Source organism: Pelobates fuscus, chromosome 11 (assembly GCF_036172605.1).
Source record: "Pelobates fuscus isolate aPelFus1 chromosome 11, aPelFus1.pri, whole genome shotgun sequence".
In the NCBI taxonomy this organism is placed as follows: Eukaryota; Metazoa; Chordata; class Amphibia; order Anura; family Pelobatidae; genus Pelobates; species Pelobates fuscus.
In genome coordinates this window covers 72,979,667-72,999,860 of record NC_086327.1, presented here as the reverse complement: position 1 = coordinate 72,999,860, position 20,194 = coordinate 72,979,667, and the positions used below count along the sequence as shown (strand labels likewise).

Below are 20,194 nucleotides of genomic sequence, written 5' to 3'. Positions count from 1 at the left end.
TATTGTATCTGACAGGGGTTTCCAATTTGTGTCACGGTTCTGGAGAGCATTCAATAAACAGTTAAGCATTGAATTGTCATTTTCCTCTGCTTACCATCCCCAAACTAATGGTACGGCTGAAAGAGCTAACCAATCACTTGAGCTGTATTTACGTTGCTTCGTGAATAGTACACATTCTAACTGGGCTGAATTATTGCCCTGGGCCGAAATTTGCAAGGAATAACGCTACCCATGAGTCATCTGGGCATAGTCCGTTTTTTGTTTTTTTTTGTCAAGACGGGTCGTCATCCTGCTGTTCTCCCTGCTGTTTTCTGATACGGCTATCCCTACTCTGGATGATCACCTTACCTCTATTCGTGATACCTGGACTAAGGTTCACTCCGCTCTTGAAACTGCGGCTGCTCGCTTTGTTTCATGCGGATAAATGGCGGAGTGCCAATACCGTTTACCAGGTGGGTGATCGGGTTTGGTTATCCTCACGAATCATCAGGTTGAAGGTTTCCAGCATGAAGTTTGCTCCGATGTTCCTTGGTCCTTTTCATGTGGTTAGGAGAATCAACCCTGTTTCTTATTATCTGGCCCTTCCAGCGTCCTTACATCTAATACTTTTCATGTGTCCTTGCTCAAACCGCTTGTTTGCAATCAGTACACAAGTCCAGTTGTTCCCCCTCCTCCTTTGGTTGTTTCTGGACAGGAGGAGTACGAAGTCTCCTCCATCATTGATTCCAGGTTTTCTCGTGGTTCCTTACAGTATTTGGTTGATTGGAGGGGTTATGGGCCTGCTGACCGTTCTTGGGTTTCGGCTTCTGATATCCATGCTGGCAGTAAAAAAATGTATTTTTACGCCAAGTTTCCTTTCAAACCTAGTTCTGCCCGCCGGTCTTCAGGTCTTCAGGTGAGGGGTAATGTCACGTATTCATCCACACATAAAAATGTGGTTAATGGCATTTCCCGTCCTGACAGGAAAAGTTGTGCAGAGCAGCATTACCGTCCTGACAGGAAAAGTTGTGCCGAGCAGCCATCATGCACATGGAAACCTGATAATTGCTTTTGGGGTCAAAGCCAATCGGATCCACTGGAGGTGTATTTAAACCCAATTCTCCTTTTGCTCATTGCCCTGTCGTGGTTTCATCCTGGTGGTAATCAGAGAGTGCGTTCCTGATCTTGATTTTCTGGTATTTGACTTTGGCTTTGTTTTGACTTCCCTGAATTCTAGTATCTTTGACTTTTGACTTTCCCTCATCGTTGTGTCTGATTCGGTGTTCCTGACCTCTGCAAGTATTTTGACTATTTTGGGATATGTTAAGCCCGGTTATACGTTATCCTTAGTCCTAGGTGTGACACAGTTCTGCGTGCTGGATCAACTTGTAATCCTGACAAAGTCAAATGCAGGAATGTGTGCCTAGGGCTATATAAACAAAGCAATTTGACTCCTAAATAGCAGAGAATTTAGTGGTAAGACTGTAGAAGCATGATATACGCACCAAAACTGTTGTTTTGGTGACTATAGTGTCCCTTTAAAATATTTATTTTGTATTGGTGTATACATTGGATTATCTTTTAACCCCTTAAGACCGAAGGGCGTTCTATGCCGACCTTAATTGGCCGTCTCTAAACGCCGCAGGGCGGCATAGAACGCCCTGGGCGGTCTTACCCCCCACGTGGCCGGCGGCACATGGCCGCTGCAGATCGCGGTCGGGGGACATGCCTGGCCCCCCTGTGCCTGGGGACCGCGGTCTGCAGCTTCTGATCGCAGTGACAGGCTGTCACTGCGATCAGTATTTACCATGTGTCAGCCAATTTGAAATCGGCTGACACATGGAGCTGGCCGCATTCTCCTGCAGCAGATCGCGGTCGGGGGGCATGGCTGGCCCCCCAGGCAGCCCCCCTGCGGTCAGTGACCGCGATCTGCTCAGTCAGGCTGCAGTCTGATCGCACTGACAGGCTGCCATAGCCTGTTAGTGTGATCAGTGTTACTATGTGTCAGCCCATTGGACACATGTAACTGCAGCCATTAGCCCCCTACAGATCGCAGTGGGGGGCATGCCTGTACCACCCAGGCACTCCCCCTGTGGCCAATTACCGCGATCTGTAGGAGGTGATCACAGTGACAGCCAGTCACTGTGATCACTGTTAGTATGTGTCAGCCAATGATCTCAGATCACTGGCTGACACATTGTCTCTGCCCCTCTCCTCACCTCACTTCAATCTGAGAGAGAGCGAGGCAGAGAGATCGTTGGTGTAGCAGCTCCTGTGAAGAAAAAAGTTTTAAAACTTTATAAAAGTTTAAAAATATATATTTTATTTAACCCTTTCAGTGCTGATCACAGCATAATACTGTCATCAACCTGATTAGGGCAGTTAGTACTTTTGTACTATATTTATACATTTTTTGGGGGTCAAAATTTTTTTTTTTTTTGAGGGCGGGTAGTAGGTGTTAGGCAGGTAGATATTTAATTACCCACTTAGTATATAAATTAATTAATTTGTCCCCCTAGAATCGCACGTCGCTACTCAGCCGAGGAGGCGTATGCCATTCTGGCAGGCAGTGATAGTGACACTCTGCAAGACAGTGACGCTATCACTGCCTCTGGCATTGAGCCTCTGAGTGAGACCTCAAGTGATGGTGCCCCACCACCACTCACAAGAGGACGCTCAGCAAGCCCAATGCCAGACGGAGACTGGGTGCCTCCAAATATCATGGCCCCAGAAATACCGCTGTTCACTGTTACACCTGGCATCACTGTAACAGTGGACGACTGCGAGCCAATTCGTTTTTTTGAGCTGTTTGTCAGACGATATATTTGAGCTCATGGCTCAGCAAACAAATTTGTTTGCCATGCAGTATCTCTCTGCACATCCGGGGTCCCATCATGGTCGCAGGAATATGTGGAGACCCACGGATGCCGCAGAGATGAAGCGGTTTTGGGCTATAACCCCAATGATGGGTATTGTTAAAAAAGCCCAGTATCAGGTCCTTCTGGAGCAAGCAATGCATCCTGGCTACCCCTCTTTTCCCTGAGGTTATGTTGAGGGATCGCTACCTGCAACTGCTGGGATTCTTTCATTTTAATGATAACTCTCTGTGTAACCCTTGAAACGACCCACTGTTTGACAGGCTCTATATAATTCGGCCCTTTATCCAACTCCTGTCAGACAGATTTTCTGAAAATTATGTCCCCGATAAAGATATTTCAATTGACAAGTCCCTTATGAAATTTAAAGGTCGACTGCTATTTAAGCAATATATTCCATCTAAGCGGTCCCGATATGGCGTTAAATTTCATAAATTATGCGAATCCTGTACTGGTTACACATGGGCGTTTCGCATTTACCAGGGGAAGGATAGCCATTTTGACCCACCAGGATGCCCTGATTCTGTGGGTACAAGTGGCAAGATTGTTTGGGATCTAATCCTTCCCTTGTTGAATAAGGGATATAGGGTTGACAATTATTATACCAGTATAGAATTATTTAAAAAAATTATATTGCTTTGAAATCCTAGCCTGTGGCACAGTGAGGAAGAATCACAGGGGTTTCCCCCAAGCCCTGGCAAGAGGCAGAAGCAGTAGAGGTTCCTCTTCAGCTCCCCGCCAGGATGAGTTGCTGGCTCTTCACTTCAGAGATAGGAAAGATGTATACATGCTGTCTACGATGCATGACGAAAGTACAGTGCCAGTGTCTGTGAGAGGTAGCACTGAGCATCTGGAAAAGCTGAAGTGCATTGTAGACTACAGCAAGTTTATGGGGTGAGTAGACTTGGCTGACCAATGCATACAGCCCTATCTGGTGAACCGAAAAACTAGGACCTGGTACAAGAAAATTGCAATCTACGTGAGCCAGATTGCAATTTTCAATGCCTATGTCCTCTATACAAAAGAGGTCATAGGTAGGCCCTGCCGTTTCCTCGAATTCATATTAAGCCTTTTGTCCCGTATGTTATTTATCCAGCCCCCCAATACCACTTTGGAATCAGGAGATCTCCAAAGACTTTGTGGCAAACACTTCCCTTCCCCAATCCCACCCACCCCTAGTAAAAAAGCTCCCCAAAGAAAGTGCTGTGTTTGCTACAAGAAAGGAGTCCGAAAGGACTCCAGTAATTATTGCCCAACCTGCCCATCTCTACCCGCCCTCAGACTGTTTCAAAGTCTACCATGCAGAGCTGAACTTCTGAATCACTCTGTATGGGACTTTGGCAGTTTGTTTGCTTGATTTCCCTGGATTTCTGACCTTGGCTTGTCCTGACTACGCTTTGTAAGCTGCCTGTAACGACCCATTGGCTTGTTTTACCGACTACTCTGACTTCTGGATCCCCCTGACCATGGCCTGACCATTCTAAAGTGGCTACACCAAACTCCTCAAAATACTACATTTGTAGTACTTGAAATGTGACTTCCCAATAAAAAACTAATCACAGGGTTAATGCTGTGATTAGCACTGAAAGGGTTACAAAAAACTTTTTTTTTTTTTTTTACTTCTCAAACTTTTCACACAGTGACTTTCTATGTGATATCAAAGATATCTCTGCCTCTCTCTGCCTTCAGATCAAAGTGTATGTGGGGGTACTGTTCTATTCATGTGATATAATAAAAACCTGGAAACATGGTACATGTGGGTAATGTTATATTCAAAAGACAGTGTTAAATCAAAATACCAAGTCTCTAGTGCACTAACTAATATCAGGATTATGACATTTCCAGTGAAAATGCAATTTATCTGATTAAAAAGACAGAAATAAAATTAGAAATCACTACATGGGCCCAGCATTTCTATTAAAATGGCTAGACCAAACTTCTCAAATTATGCCATTTGTTATACTCTGGGTTGCCTACATTTGAAAATGGTATGCCATAACGGTGGAAATGTGATTACCCAGGCTGCCATATTCTCTGTAAAGCCACATAGGCCCAGAAAATCACTTTGTCAAATCTCCAACTTTGAAAAGGACATCTAATATTTTTGTCCCCGTGACTTCCCCCCCAAAACAGAAAATCTAGTACATGGGGGTACTGTTACATTCAGGAGACAATACTAAATACAAATAGTGAGGCTTTGTTGCAATAACTCATATCAGGAATATGAAATGTCCTGTGAAAAGTGAGTTATGTGTGTGAAAAAGCACAAATAAAGCTAAGTGGGCCCTTCATTTCTGATAAAGTGGTTAGACCAAACATCTTAAAATGCACCATTTGTTATACTCTGGGTTTCCTACTTTTGAAAATGGTATGCCATAATTGTGGAAATGTTATTACCCAGGCTGCCATGCTCTCTCAAATGCGATATAGGCCCAGAAAACCACTTTGCCAAATTTCAATGTAATAAAGCATAAATGGATAAGCTGTATATATGACCGTGTAACTTTCCAAAACACCATAAAACCTATACATGGGGGGTACCGTGGCGCTCGTGAGATATAACTGAACAGAACTAGGAGTGTTTCAGGGCAGTAAACTATATACTAACAATAATATCAGTGAAAGTACAGTTTTTATGTGAAAAATGCAAAAAAATAAACGCTAAAATTGGCTAGGGTTTGTGTCAAAGTGGCTACTACAAAAGACTGGGCATACTCTATTTTGAATACCCTGGCTGGGATGTCTACTTTTTCAAATGGTATGCCATGATGGGGGTAATTTTCATTTCTTGGCTGCCATACGGTCTCAAAGGCACCCTAGGCCACTCAAACCAATCTGTCAAATTTCTATGTAGAAAATAAAATAATGGACAAGCCGTATATTTGAACCTGTAACTTTCCAAAACCCCATAAAATCTATACATGGGGGGTACTGTTTTACTTGTGAGGCATTTCTGAACACAAATATGTATGTTTTATTGCAGGAAAACCGAACCGTATTCTGACATTAAATTGACATGCTGAAATTGAAAAATAACAAGATTTCTAAACATTTTTAAGTTTAGATTTTATTCATATAAAATGGAGTTCCATATATGAATGTTTGATATGAAAGAAAGCTCTGTTTCCCCTGAACAAAATGATATATAAGTGTGGGTGCACTTAGTATGAAAGAGGTAAATTATTGTTGAAAAGACATATAGTAAAATTCTGTGGTTTGTTTACATTTTTTTTGGATCATAACTTGTACATTTGGCTGCGGTCTTAAGGGGTTAAGCATAAAATACGGAAAATAGTTTGTTTGTACAATATATATAGGCATTTAATCGTTGACACTTTCATAGAGCTCTTCCTGTTTTTTTTTTTTAGTTGTTGCTATGAATATTTTATGTTCCATGGAGTAAATTGTGAAAATTCACTGTGTTGAATCTTTTGGTTCCAGCATTTGATTGGATCTACAGAACGGAGTCTGAAAAGTCCAACTGATGGAGACTGAACCTAAAGTGCTACCACTCGAAGCAAAGTTAATCTTGCTCCCCATACATATGTATGGTTTTTACCAATTGGATCAGTGTTTCCCAAACAAGTCCTCAAGACTTACCAACAATCCAGGTTTTGCCAGTATCTCCATTGGAATAAAACAGGGAAATGCATAAATTATTTAAATTGGTGGGCCATGAGAATTTTTTGGGAACCACTGAATCAGATAAAACAGTGTTACATTATTGGATTATTGGAGCCCCTTCTTATTACTTGAGCCTGTTGGAATACTGCAACTCCTCTAGTGCTGATGCTCAACTGGGATTCAGTTGCCCCACGTCTCACTGCACTCCTGCTCAGGCCCTACTATTTGGAAATCTGCACCGTAATGCAATCAATCTTGCAAAATCTGAGATCCGATGCGGGCATTGAACCACTCCTGCTGTTTGACATTAATCTAATAGCTCTCTCTTACATGAGTGCTTCCTTAATTATTGCTTAATTTATATTGGTTATACAGTATTGCACTATATACTTCTGTCCTTCAGTTTTTACTGAAGTGCACAACAAAGAAAAATTAAAGAAACACTGAATACTGTAGACCGTAAAGGCTTGAGACAATGAATACTGTAGACTGTAAAGGCTTGAGACAAAGGCTAAAGAATTTAAATAATCTTGATTAAGATAAAAAGAATAAACAAAATGAACCACCCACGATCTGTGAAATAGATATATTAAAACTAATCCGCTCATTAGAGACAAAACATATATAAAGTTATATCCCTGTAAAAAAAAGACTGTCTAGTATCCTAAAATAGAGAGAAAAGTATAGAAGACTTTCTCAATAGCAGGTAGTGAACCAATCAGTCTAGTGACTATTTGAAATGTAAATAGGAAATACAAATACTAGTAGAATGAGTGAGTGTCACTATAATTAATTCTGTCCAGAATTGGGCAAGTAAAGCCAAACAAAAGGGCAAAAGTGTTTTTTGTTTTTTTTATTAGATAAGGTTGAAAAATACACCTGTTATTTATTTCACAGTTTGTATTTTTTTTTTTTTTTTTTTTTTTTTATCAGATCGTTAAAGCGGCACTGTCATATGCCGAACTTACCTTTCTATAATCACTTCCTCTTCTCTTCCTCTCTCAGGATATGTTCTTCGCGAGTAGGGACATGTCTAGTAAACAGTGAGCAGCCTGTGACTGCTCACTATTGTGTAAAAAAAATGTTTTGAACAGTGAACAGCCACAGTCTGCTCACTGTTTAGTAGATCTGCTCCTACTCGCAGCATAGATTTCAATCTCCCTTATGCTCTTCTATTTATACATATTCCAAGGAGGGAGCTGTGAGCCGGTAGCTCCCTCCTTGTAATAAAGTAAATGAACGAACAAACGAACACCGACATTTGGTGTTTGTTTGTCTGAAATTTCTATTCATTCATTTGTCTTTATGACGAATGAATAGATGGAATTCCCCTCGAATTTCGGACGATGGCGAATGTGTTTAATTGTGCATGCACGGTAATTTTACAACCCTACCTAGTGTGGACAGATGACTTGTCATACATGGCCTTCATCTGCCCACATAAAGATGGCAGCGCCCAGGACCTATGTCCGGGCACAAAATAAACATTGAAAAATTTAATATGGCGGGGTTTAGGGGCATTTGGGGGTGACTAAAGGGGCAATTAGAGGTAGTGGAGTCGGGAGGGGGGGGTTAAAAAAAAAAAGAAAACTAATGCGGCCCTGACAGTGCCGCTTTAATAAAGATTATTTCCATTCCTTGGCCTTGTAGGGATAATCGTGGGGCAAAATATTAAAAATATTTTGTGAAAATGTATAAAACATTAAAATATTAATTATGTTGCTATTCATTATCCACAATTTTGATTAAAGAGATACCTACTATTTATCTGACCCTGACCTAGGGAAGTGCTATAGGGAGCTATAGTTTATATAGAAAATAGTGAAAAAAGGGAAAATATTGAAAGTATACTCCAAATCACACAAAATACATAGAGTAACAATAAACAAGCAATATGGTGAGAGCATAGTGAATAAACCAATTGTGTAAAATATAGAAAACATGCACTTTTACCATAAATCTGTAGACATCCTAAAATTATAAAGTACAGAACATAGTATAGCCAGCATATAATAAATGATAAAAGTAGATAAAAAATCCCCACTCACGTGGTACTGAGCCGTAAAGAAGTGGCTCAGACTATAAGCGCCTTTTCCAAACAAATTGGAGACCGTAATGCTGGAACCAAGATAAAGATGCTCACTGAAGAATAGCTCCTTTCCCTTAGGTAAAGTCCAGGTAGAAGATAGATACAGGAACAAAAATCTGTATTAGTTACATAAAATACAGCTGTATTTTAGCTGTATTTTATGTTACCAATAAAGATTTTTGTTCCTGTATCTATTGTTTACCTAAGCTATATAAGGGGAAGTAGCAACTCTTCAGTGAGCATCTTTATCTTGGTTCCAGCATTACGGTCTCCAATTTGTTTGGAAAAGGCGCTTATAGTCTGAGCCACTTCTTTACGACCCTAACCACGTGAGTGGGGATTTTTTTTATCTACTTTTATTATATGCAGGCAATATTATGTTCTGTATTTTATATTTTAGGATGTCTACAGATTTATGGTAAAACTGCATGTTTTCTATATTTTACACAATTGGTTTATTAGTGCTTGTTTATAGGGAGCTATAGTGCAAGGAAAACAACTTTTTTTTTTCCTGGCACTATAATTTCCCTTTCATTCATGTAATACAATAAAACAAACAAAATTATATTATTTAAAAATACAATTTATTGTGACAATAGTGATCATACAACATGTAATCAAAATATGTCAGCATGCAATACTTTCAATGGCGATAGCAATGCAGTGTGAGAGGGGTAAATCCTTAATCAATAGATACCTTTGGTTCCCCTCTGTCAGATGTTGAAAGTCGACACTGCATACAGCAATTCAACTCCGTAGAAAACTCTGCAGCTAAGCAATCAAGCTCAGCTACAGTTAGTCTCTGGATCTAAACAGACCCTAGTCTCTGGATCTTGATCACTGCTCGTCTTGGTAAATTGCTCGGAAATTATCTCAATGCATTAGACATGTTATTTTTGATGTAATCACTGTCAAAATGAAAATCGTCTAGGTGGTGTCAGCAACCACTCTGTTCTAACTTCATTACTTATATTAACAGAAGGAAAACCCTTGGGATTAGGATTACATTAAGATTTAAATTCATGGATTAAGATTAGGTTTAGAATTTAAATTTAAGTTTGGGATTAGGTTTCAGATTAGGGTTTGAATTAGGATTAGAGCAAGCAAGGACATTCCTCTTCTGAAATCAGCAATTAGAATCATTTTAACACTTTCTAGGGTAAAGATTTTTAAAGGGACCCTATAGGCACCCAGACCACTTCAGCTCATCGAAGTGGTCTGGGTACAGTGTCCGTATTGCACTTAGAAAATGTTCCTTGGTGCTGTTTCAGGCTCTGCCTCTGCTACTCTTCCACCGACGTCAGCCGGCAGGGGAGACCTAATGTGCATGCACAGCGATGGACACGCTCGCCTTAGGACTTCCACGATGGAGGGGAGGGGGGGTTGGCTGACGCTGGATGTCCTCATGCATAGCCTGAGTACATCCAGCGCTAAGCGAGCAAGAGTCGTCTATGACCCGAAAGTCCCTCTAGTGACTGGTATTAAAAACTGCAATAATTACCTTTGCAGGGACCTGGGTGACTATAGTGTCCCTTTAAACTGCACTAATTTTGCGCCCATTATTATTGCCAAAACTGGATTTTTTTATTTTATTTATAATAAATTATAACTGTTGTATGTATATCACATCAAATTAAACCCCTTCTGCCCTTTAAAAATGGTATAAAGTATGTGTCAGGTACAATTAATGAGAGATGGAAATTGCCTTTGAACACACGCATAGCAAAATGCAAAAATTACCTTTGTCTTTAAGTCAAAGACAAACTATTGAAGCTCGGCCCTCAAGGGTTTAAACAGAAAATATAGCTTTCTTCTGTTACCCAATATGTATGCATAACACGGATTTAAGTATAAATATATTCAAAATAAAAATAATTGATTTGCTCATAAGTGCAACCAAAGACAATAACTCAAAATGTATTACTAATTATTATTAATGTATTACTTTTAGACCTGATTGTTAAAATACCCAATTTGTCTAGAATATTAATTACATTTTGGAAGTTATAGCAAAAATGTTGCAGTGGTACAAATGTTACAAGCAAGTGAATTAAAAGGAAACTTTTTTGCAAAATTTGGTTTGCTAAGACTATAACTTACAGCAATCACAGAAACAAAAACTGCTACATAGAAGCGTATATTAGTAGGAAATGGACCCAACCAACACCCCTGTAATGCACCGGATGTCACCCTATGCAGTGAAATAGGCGGCATTCAGCCAACCTTCTGCTCCCGTGTACCACAGATCTGAGCTAAAATCTACACACAGCTCTGGCAGATCACACTGTAGCAATGAATAACTTCACTGTGCAGCGACCTGCGAGGGAGCGATGTGTAGAACTAGCTCAAGTTGCTCCTTATGAGATGGGCCAGATGAGTCACTTCAAGCAAGCAAGTAAGTGATGGACCTATATCCTATATATAGGTGTGCTACCAATGCATAGCACAGCATTCCATTAAGCTGTCTGCTGTGTCTAGATTTGTGACTGTATGTGTGGTTGCCTGCATGTGTGAGCGTGTGTCTGTATGGCTATGGCTGTCAGTATGTGTGTGTGGCTGTCTGCATGTCTGTATGACTGCTTGTATGTCTCTGTGGGGAAAATTTTAAGTGTTCTGAAAAGTAATTTGTTGTGTCACGGAAAAATGATATATATTCAAAAATTATAGGTGACATGGATGAGAAGAGGAAGGGTCAAGGGGAGAAGAAAGGGGTGATTTCAACTGGCGTAATGGAAAAGAAAGATAAACAGACCAATTAATAAAACTACTTATGATCAGGCTCTAAAGTTCTGCTCCTTTGCCCAGGGAAACTCTCTTTGCTACACATGGCGTGTCCTTCATACAAATGAGACTATACATGTTTTTCAAATTCCTATTCTGCCTATTTGAGAATTGACTATATTCTGACTGACTTAAATACTATTCAAATCGATAAGAAAATTGATATTCATGAGACCACATGGTCACATCACAAGTCATTATGGAATTAAGAGAAGTATATTAAAAAAGCTTAATTCCTATTGGAATCAGTATTGGAATCCGTTCAAAATAGAGAATTCATTAAATAAAATATATAAATCTTTATTTTCAAGAAAACATTTAATTGATTAATCTACATCCATGATATGGGCAACTTTAAAAATGCGTGATTACGTGGTTAGAGACCACAAAAGGGTATCCACAGAGAAAAAAAATCTTTCTGATCTTTATATTAAATTAGAAGTTTTAACACGGGAGAATAATGCTAATCCATAAATATAAATTTCAGAAAAGATCATAGATCTGAAAAAGAATATTAACAAACTACTGATCATCAAAACTGAAATCCTTCTGGTACTACATGAGCAACAAAGCAGAAAGGATGCGAACTAATAAATTGGAAAACAAAGCTAAATATCAAAAATTGGGTATGACAATGAAACTTGTCTTTCTTTAGATAGAATAGCTAAAGCCTTTGAAAAATATTACAGCAGTTTATATAATATCAAATCTAATGTACTGCCCTCTAAATTAGAAACTTACTTTCAAGGAAAAAAAACCTAAATAAATTAACCTCTTTAAAATTAGAGAAATTAAACTAACCTTTCGCCAAAAATGAGATTTTGAAGATTGATGAATCCAAACTTAAAAAAATTAAAATAAAAAAAACACCAGGGCCTGACTGCTTGATAGCAACATTTTATATAATATTTAGAGTTGATCTGGCGCCACATATATTGTTTGCTGACACATGGACTTCCTGCTGATCTCTTAAAAGGCAATAGTAGTACCATCCTAAAACATATTCAAAATCCTGAAGACGTAAAAAGTTAGACCAGTTTCCCTCTTGAAAGAAGACCTAAGGATGTATGCAGCAATAATGGCTCAAAGAATGAAACTGGTTATCCCTAATCCGATACATTTAGACCAAGAGGGATTTATACCAGGAAGATATTTCTGTAGCCATATACATACTTTGCTTAATATTTTTGAAATTTCTAAATGTAAGTGGGTACCCATGCTGGCTCTGTCACTGATGCTGAAAAAAGCCTTTGACAGGGTCAGCTGGGAATTTCTTGCGAGTACATTAAAAGCTTTCAGCTTTTTAGGAAGGATTCACCAAGCTATAATGGCCCTTTGCTCTAACCCTACAGGGGAGAGCTATTAGGGTATATTATCAAATTGCTTTAAATTAAACGACACAAGACAAGGCTGTCCGCTTTCACCGCTTTTATGTGTTTTGACCATTTAAATATTCGCATCCAAGATAAGAAATAATGATAAATTCAAAGTTGTAGAATCCAAAAGAATAGGTCCTTTTAATTTTTGTTCTCTGGTTAACTCCTTAAACCAAGCATGTCAAACTCCAAGTCTAGCATGGGCCACAGAAACAAGATTTAAGTTTTTCATAGAAACGTAGGTTTATTTTGAAAAGTACAGTATTAAAAAAAAGCATCCCCCTCTACTAAATCAAAGTCCCCTCCCTATATATTAAATCCCAGTACCCCCGTTTAGCCAACAAGCAGACTCCACTCACATTGCCGCTGCCAGTATGCGACTCTGGAGTCCGGCCTCTGGTATACCCCAAATGGCGCAGTCCGCACCCTGTGCCAAATCTGATCCTCCCGCTACTTCTTGAAACCCTGTGAAGTTGGAGCACGTCGATGTCATGTTGGAAGGTATTCCACTGTCCAGTCGCAGCCAATGCAACACTGACCAACACACACACACACACACACATTTACACATTCTTGCACTCACATAATTTTATTTATTGCTCCCTACTTTTGGGAGCTGGTGTGGGCCCTCTTCTATCTGGAGCTCAGCCTTCCTGCTCTTCACTGCTCCCTCTCGAGCAGTTTGTAGTGATGCCGGGTGCCGGAATATGACGTCATATTCCGGCACCCGGCATCACTACAGACAGATCGGGCACGAGGGGGAGCAGTGAGGAGCGGGAATGCTGAGCTCCATCACTGCCGCCAGGAAACTCTCCTCCCTGCCCGGGTAACTTTTAGCAAAGTAGGCCCCTGCAATGTGGAGATAGCAGGTGCCTACTCTGCTTTAACAATAATCATGCACTCGCGGCTTGTCGGGCCACAAAGATGTCCATTGTGTGGGCTGCATGCTTTCATTAAACTATTAAAAAAACAAAATTTATTTTGTGAAATTCTATCTAAATCAATCTCTGGTTAATTGGTATACAATTAAAACTAGGCTGAACCTAGAGACAAATATTTTATGATCACTTTCTAGCTGGAACCAGGGAAAAATCCTCAGCGCTTCTGCCCTAGTCGCCGTGGCTTGACTGGGGTCCTCCTGGAACCTCTCCGTCCTTTTATTCGATAGGGGACTAGCTCTATACCCTCCCATTGACTGGATGACTTACAGTCCTGGGAGCTCTAGTCCTTACTTTCCCCGCTGAATCCTCTTCGAACTGGAACAAGGTGCTGAGTAGTGAATAGCCCTTTCCCCTCCCAGTAACTAGACAACACATAGTTCTGGGAGAACATCAGATTTTAATGAGCCAAACTCGACCTTTTATGCACAGACCCCAGCATGGGTCTCCATTGTATTCAACACAAGCCTCTCCCAGACCGGTAAGCTAATTATCTCCCAGGAACAGAGAGCTCAACACAAAACAAAAACGTAACTAAACAAAACCTGGCATTTGCGCTACATGTCTGTCCAACCATAATTCACCTCTTTCATATTAAATGCACCCACACTTCTTATATATCATTTTATTCAGGGGAGACAGGGCTTTCATTTAATATCAAATATTTAGCTATGAAACATAATTTAATATGAAAAAATGGGAGAACATAAGAAATTTTAGTTCTACATGACATTTTAACTGTCAATGTCATAATACTGTTTGCTTTTACTGTAATGAAATACACATTTGTATTCAGCAAAGTCTCACGTGTATATTCAGGTTTTATGGTGTTTTGGGAAGTTACAGGGTCAAATATAGCACATTAAAATTTAAATTCGCCAGATTGGTTACGTTGCCTTTGAGACTGTATAGTAGCCCAGGAATTAAATTTACACCCATAATGGTGTACCATTTGCAATAGTAGACAACCCAAGGTATTGCAAATGGGGTATGTCCAGTCATTTTTAGTAGCCATTTGGTCACAAACACTGGCCAAAGTTAGCGTTAATTGTTAATTTGTTTGTGTGTGAAAAATGCAAAAAAACGCCAATTTTGGCCAGTGTTTGTGACTAAGTGGCTACCAAAAAAGACTGGATATACCCCATTTGCAATACCTTGGATTGTCTACTATTGCAAATGGTATGCCATCATAGGGGTAATTTTCATTCTTGGGCTACCATAGGGTCTCAAAGGCAACGTAACCAATCTGGCAAATTTTAATGTGAAAAAATTTAAACACAAAGCCTTATATTTGACGCTGTAACTTTTGAAAACACCATAAAACTTGTACATGAGGGGTACTGTTGTACTCGGGAGACTTCGCTGAACACAAATATTTGTGTTTCAAAACAGTAAAAAGTATCGCAGCAATAATATCGTCCGTGTAAGTGCTGTTTGTGTGTGAAAAATGCAGAAAACTTCACTTTTACTGACGATATCACCGTTGTAATATATTTTACTGTTTTGAAACACTAATATTTATGTTCAGCGAAGTCTCCCGAGTAAAACAGTACCCCCCATGTACAGGTTTTATGGTGTCTTGGAAAGTTATAGGGTTAAATATAGTGCTAGCAAATTAAATTCCCTATACTTTCGGCATCAATTGTCAGGCAGGTCCCGCTAATTGTAATTAATGAAAATACCTAATTATGTAAAAATATTGCATAAATATATATGTAGAATTAATATATGTGTGTGTGTATATATATATATATATATATATATATATATATATAGATAGATAGATAGATATAGATATCTAATTTTTTAAAAATATTTTTATATATATAGGGATATATACGTATATAGGTATATATTTCGTTCTACGTGTATTTTGATATAAATATATATATATTATCACAATACAGTTAGAATGAAATAACACACATCTATATATATTTGTATTATTTATTTTTATTTTTTAACGTATTTACATAATTACGTATTTACATATAACTTGGACCAGGAAGGGAGGAATCCTATCCCTTGTGGCAAATGCAGCTTGTCTGCACCCCTTTCGCCCAGCATTACCGTGGCAATGTTCTAATACAACTGAAGGAGCAAAGTTTTCCCCCTCGAAACCTGGGGACCAGGGCCTTCGCGGCCTTGGCTTAGCATCTCGAAGAGGGGGGACACAGAGGCCGTCAGGAAGACCTTCTCATTTCAATGGCAGCTTGTTAAGCAGCCGGAACTTGGGACTGCATTAGGGTGTGCTTAGGCACACCCTGTGCACATGCCTGTGGGTAACTCCTTAATTGTTTTTCATAATTATTGAACTTTAAAGGATCACTATAAGGTCAGGAACACAAACATGTATTCCTGACCCTATAGTGTTAAAACCACTATCTAGCCCCCTGGGACTCCCATGCCTCCATAAATATAGCAAACTCTTACTGTATTCAAGCCTGAAGCTGTAGATCTGCATGCTGTTAGTCTCTGAAAAAACAAGCTGTCTGCTGACATCAGAAGTGGTAGCCTGATCCAATCACAATGCTTCTCCATAGGATTGGCGGAGACTGACAAAGAGGCAGATCAGGGGTAGAGCCAGCATTCCAACACAGCACTGGCCAATCAGCTTCTCCTCATAGATATGAATTGAATCAATGAATCTCTGAGGAAAGTTCAGTGTCTGCATTCAGAGGGAGGAGATACTGAATGTTTGGATGCATTTTAGGCAGCCATGACCCAGGAAGGATCTCTAACAGCCATCTGAGGAGTGGCCAGTGAAGTTATCAATAGGCTGTAATTTAAACACTGCATTTTCTCTGAAAAGATAGTGTTTACAGCAAAAAGCCTGAAGGTAATTATTCTATTCACCAGAGCAAATTCAATAAGCTGTAGTTCTTCTGGTGACTATAGTATCCATTTAATGATTTTACAGCCCTATTACTTCAAAGACCACATGTTAGTATTCTGCTGCCTAGCCTAAGTACCCCATGTATGTATAAAGGGCTCATCCTAGGATCACTGGCGCCTGGAATGGGTTGCCTTAATGGACCCGAAGGCTTTCAACCAGAGCTAGGTTTATGAGTTTTCCATTTTTTACTTAATACTCCTTATTTTTAATATATCTACACTTGATTTGTAATATTTTTAATTCACTCGGATTATTGCGGTTTCACAGTCCACCAGACAGCCACCAGATGGACTTCTGGATGGTTAGGCGACATTGCACGATGACATCCAGTGTCGATCAAATCGTTATAGGAAAGCATTGAAACAATGCTTTTCTATAAGGAATCCTAATGCGAGGCTCGCATTAGGATTCCTTATAGAAAAGCATTACCTTAAGTCTCCCCTTCCGGCTGATGTCTGCAAGGGAGGAGTGTGAGCGGAGCCTGACCCAACGTCGAGGGACATCGGCGCTGGATTAAGTTAAGTGACTGAAGGGCTTTTAATCTCGAGGAGTGCCGCAGGAGGGGGGGGGGGGGGGGGCCACAATGGGAACCTATAGTGCTTTCCTGGCACTATAGTATCCCTTTAAGGCCAAGTATTCAAATTGTTTTGACCTACAACTTTAAATTTCTTGACCTGGTTTAGTAGATAACAATGTACCTTGTTGTTTTGCATGTTGAAAAGTATGCAGTGTGAGACATGTTTTTAGTATTGCAATTACTTACGTATTCTTTTTCTTTTTTTTTCTCCTAGGATCAAACAGTACAACAACAAATCCATTCCAACCTAATCAACAACAACCATCGCTTACTTTAAACCAGCTTCGATGCAGCCCTGTTATGACACTGGGACAGCCAGTTACGCCAGCTGCCCAAACACCTTCAAGCATTCCATTTTCTTCTATGCCCTCTTTAGTTCCCGGAATTGCTCTAACCAGTGCAACACCAGTTGTTGGGGTGCAACCCGTACCTGGCTTGCCAGTTGCTACAGTGGCTCCTGGAGTTCAAGCAATTGGTTTGCCCACAATGATGCCACCACAGCATTTGGTGACACAGCCACTTGTCCCAAATTTATCAACACAAGCTGTAACTACTACCACTAACCCTTTCCTATTATAATAGTGAAAGTGAAAATGTGTAATGCCGGTGACTAGGGGTGTAGATCAAGAATGGTATCTTCATGCAAACACAAAAAGACCCTTATGTTTACTACCATCTTATTTAAGCAGAAACATTTTCTTGTATCCGTTCTTGTTTCATTGTGCCTCTGAATACCAAGAAATAGTATTTGTATGAGCAGTACAGATAAAAGCACTGAGATAACCGGCCACAATTAAAATATTGCTTTCTGCAGATTGATTGGCATTCGGTAGTAGTAATGATGCATGTGGTCAGCATTATCTCCCTTATCAATTTTCACTTTAATTACCAGTGATTCCCATTTATTGTGATTAGCTTTGTTTTATTTTCCCTAGTAGCAATGTAAGGGTTTTCCAGCTGTTTCTTTTGATTTTTTTTTTTTTTTTTTTGCATCTGACAAATTATTTCCATACTAAATGAACATATGTTCTTATATGTTTAATATAATTTAATACCATAAACTTGCCTTTTTAAAAATCATTTAACCTGACTCTAAATGATCAAGTATTCTCTCCAATATGATGACATTTAAATCTTTTACAAATGTGCATCTAGTACTAATGAGTACAAATACTTGCAAAATATAACCCTGGAACCCTTGGAAGTACTGCAATAATCTCCTATTTTGAAATCTCTATAAACAAAACACTAAATGCAAGGCTCTGGGCTTTACGTAAGATAATTTTGGGGAATAAATTATTTCATTTGTGATGCTTTTTGTATACACCCCACTCATCACAAATAATTTTTAAAACAGGGTCTTATTTAAATGCACATGTTTCCAGTCACATTAGAAATTAAATGTGAAATTAATTTTATTTGATAGCCACTGCATTTCGAATTGGCTTTGCTTTGTATGCTGTTCAAACTTTCCCATTCAGTATGCATTTCTACATAATCTTTGCCTTATAAGTACAAATAAAGTCAAATTGGGACAATTCCTATCATTTTGTTTTAAACATCTGGACTGCAATCGTGGAATGCTGGTTTTATACATTTGGAATGGTATGAAACGCAATGCTATCATTCATGTAGGTATGTTTCAAATATGTCTAGTGAAGTTTGCTGTGATTTGCAAACCTTGAAAAATAAAAATTGCAAAGAAGATCTACTTAAAAACAAAACACGGATGCTAGTATAGTTAATTTTTTATTTTTATTTTTTAAATAAACCAGGGGTTTCTCTATGTATTCATATGTGACATATTTATCTACATAGCCCGTTAGGATAGATATTGTGTGCATCAATTTTAGTGCTGCTGTGTGGAAGAAAAAAAAGCAAAACAATTACCCTGTTTCAAGATTACACAGCTCAAATAACTTGTCAATTGACGCTTACTTTATCTTTAGCGTATTTTAGGTTAGTCACAAATAATCATTGGCATTTTGGCACTAATCAATGGCACCAATTCATAATATGGTGTTGACCTTTGAAAATATAATTTCAAATGCCTAGCAGGATGATCTGAGCAAAGGCTAAAAATACTCCATACTACATATATAATGTGGTGACATACAGAGCAGTGCCTAAGTCCTAACGTAATGATAGAATCCATTAGTATGAGTCACACTTAATCTCGTTTTGTGTGTGTGTAATGCAGTATTTGTCTCCTTTAATAATAGTTCAAAGCAACACCACTATTCTCCTAAATACATCTTTCAGTTAACTGTTTCCAGGATAGATAATACTGGATTTCCCCTTTCCAATGTCTTAACATATTGTACAAATTCTGAATAAAAGTGGTTTTATCTTATTTCCATTGTCAAAATCCGTTCCCTCCATATTTGGACAACATTTATTGATTGAGCAAGACATTCAGTCAATGGATGCTATCCAGACATAGACAAAATTGATGTTGTTAATGTGAAAATGAACTATTGGGCTAGTCCAAAAAAATCCTCCTTTTGTGCCAAACCAATTGAAAAGGGTTTGATACAAAACCAGGGGCATGCAGGCAAGTAATTTAGATTTTTTTTTAATTTCATTATGTATGTTGATTGTTGAGTTGTAAAATATGAGGCGATTCCACAGAAGTGTGTAAAAGACTGTGGTCAGGGTGGTGATGCACATTGCTTTCTTTCCAGTGACTCCAAGAGGAATGGATCAAATTTCTAGATTCCACAGCCATTGATGAGTGACAATTCAACCTCTGATTTATATGCTACGGACTCTTCATGTTTGCAGTGATGCACACCTTCCAATTTTAATTTTAGGGAGGGGAAAAGAGGGGGGGTTAGGGGGGGGGGGGGGGCTGGGACGTGTGAAATGTTCAGTGACTAACCACTTAAGGACACAGTTTCAGAAGTAAAAGGCCAGCATGATGGAAAATGTCATGTGTCCTTAAGGGGTTGTCAACTTATGCAACTAACATGTAATTTAGAGGTATTGAGGAAGAATAAAAGTGTTAAGAATTCAGCTCCTCTCATGATTAATAGCAAATAAGTATATCAATATACAG

General features: G+C 39.1%; 1 protein-coding gene across 4 annotated transcripts in view; it reads left to right on the top strand.

Moving 5' to 3' along the window:
• Positions 1–19,489, top strand: part of LOC134577564 (epsin-1-like) — a 149,213-nt gene extending 129,724 nt beyond the window's left edge. For all 4 annotated transcript variants that reach the window (XM_063436368.1, XM_063436366.1, XM_063436365.1 and 1 more), the window contains one exon: positions 17,351–19,489. In XM_063436368.1, the coding sequence (XP_063292438.1) occupies positions 17,351–17,715 (365 nt within the window). In that variant the 3' untranslated portion in view covers positions 17,716–19,489. The remainder of the gene's footprint in view (positions 1–17,350) is intronic.
• Positions 19,490–20,194: the final 705 nt, after the last annotated feature.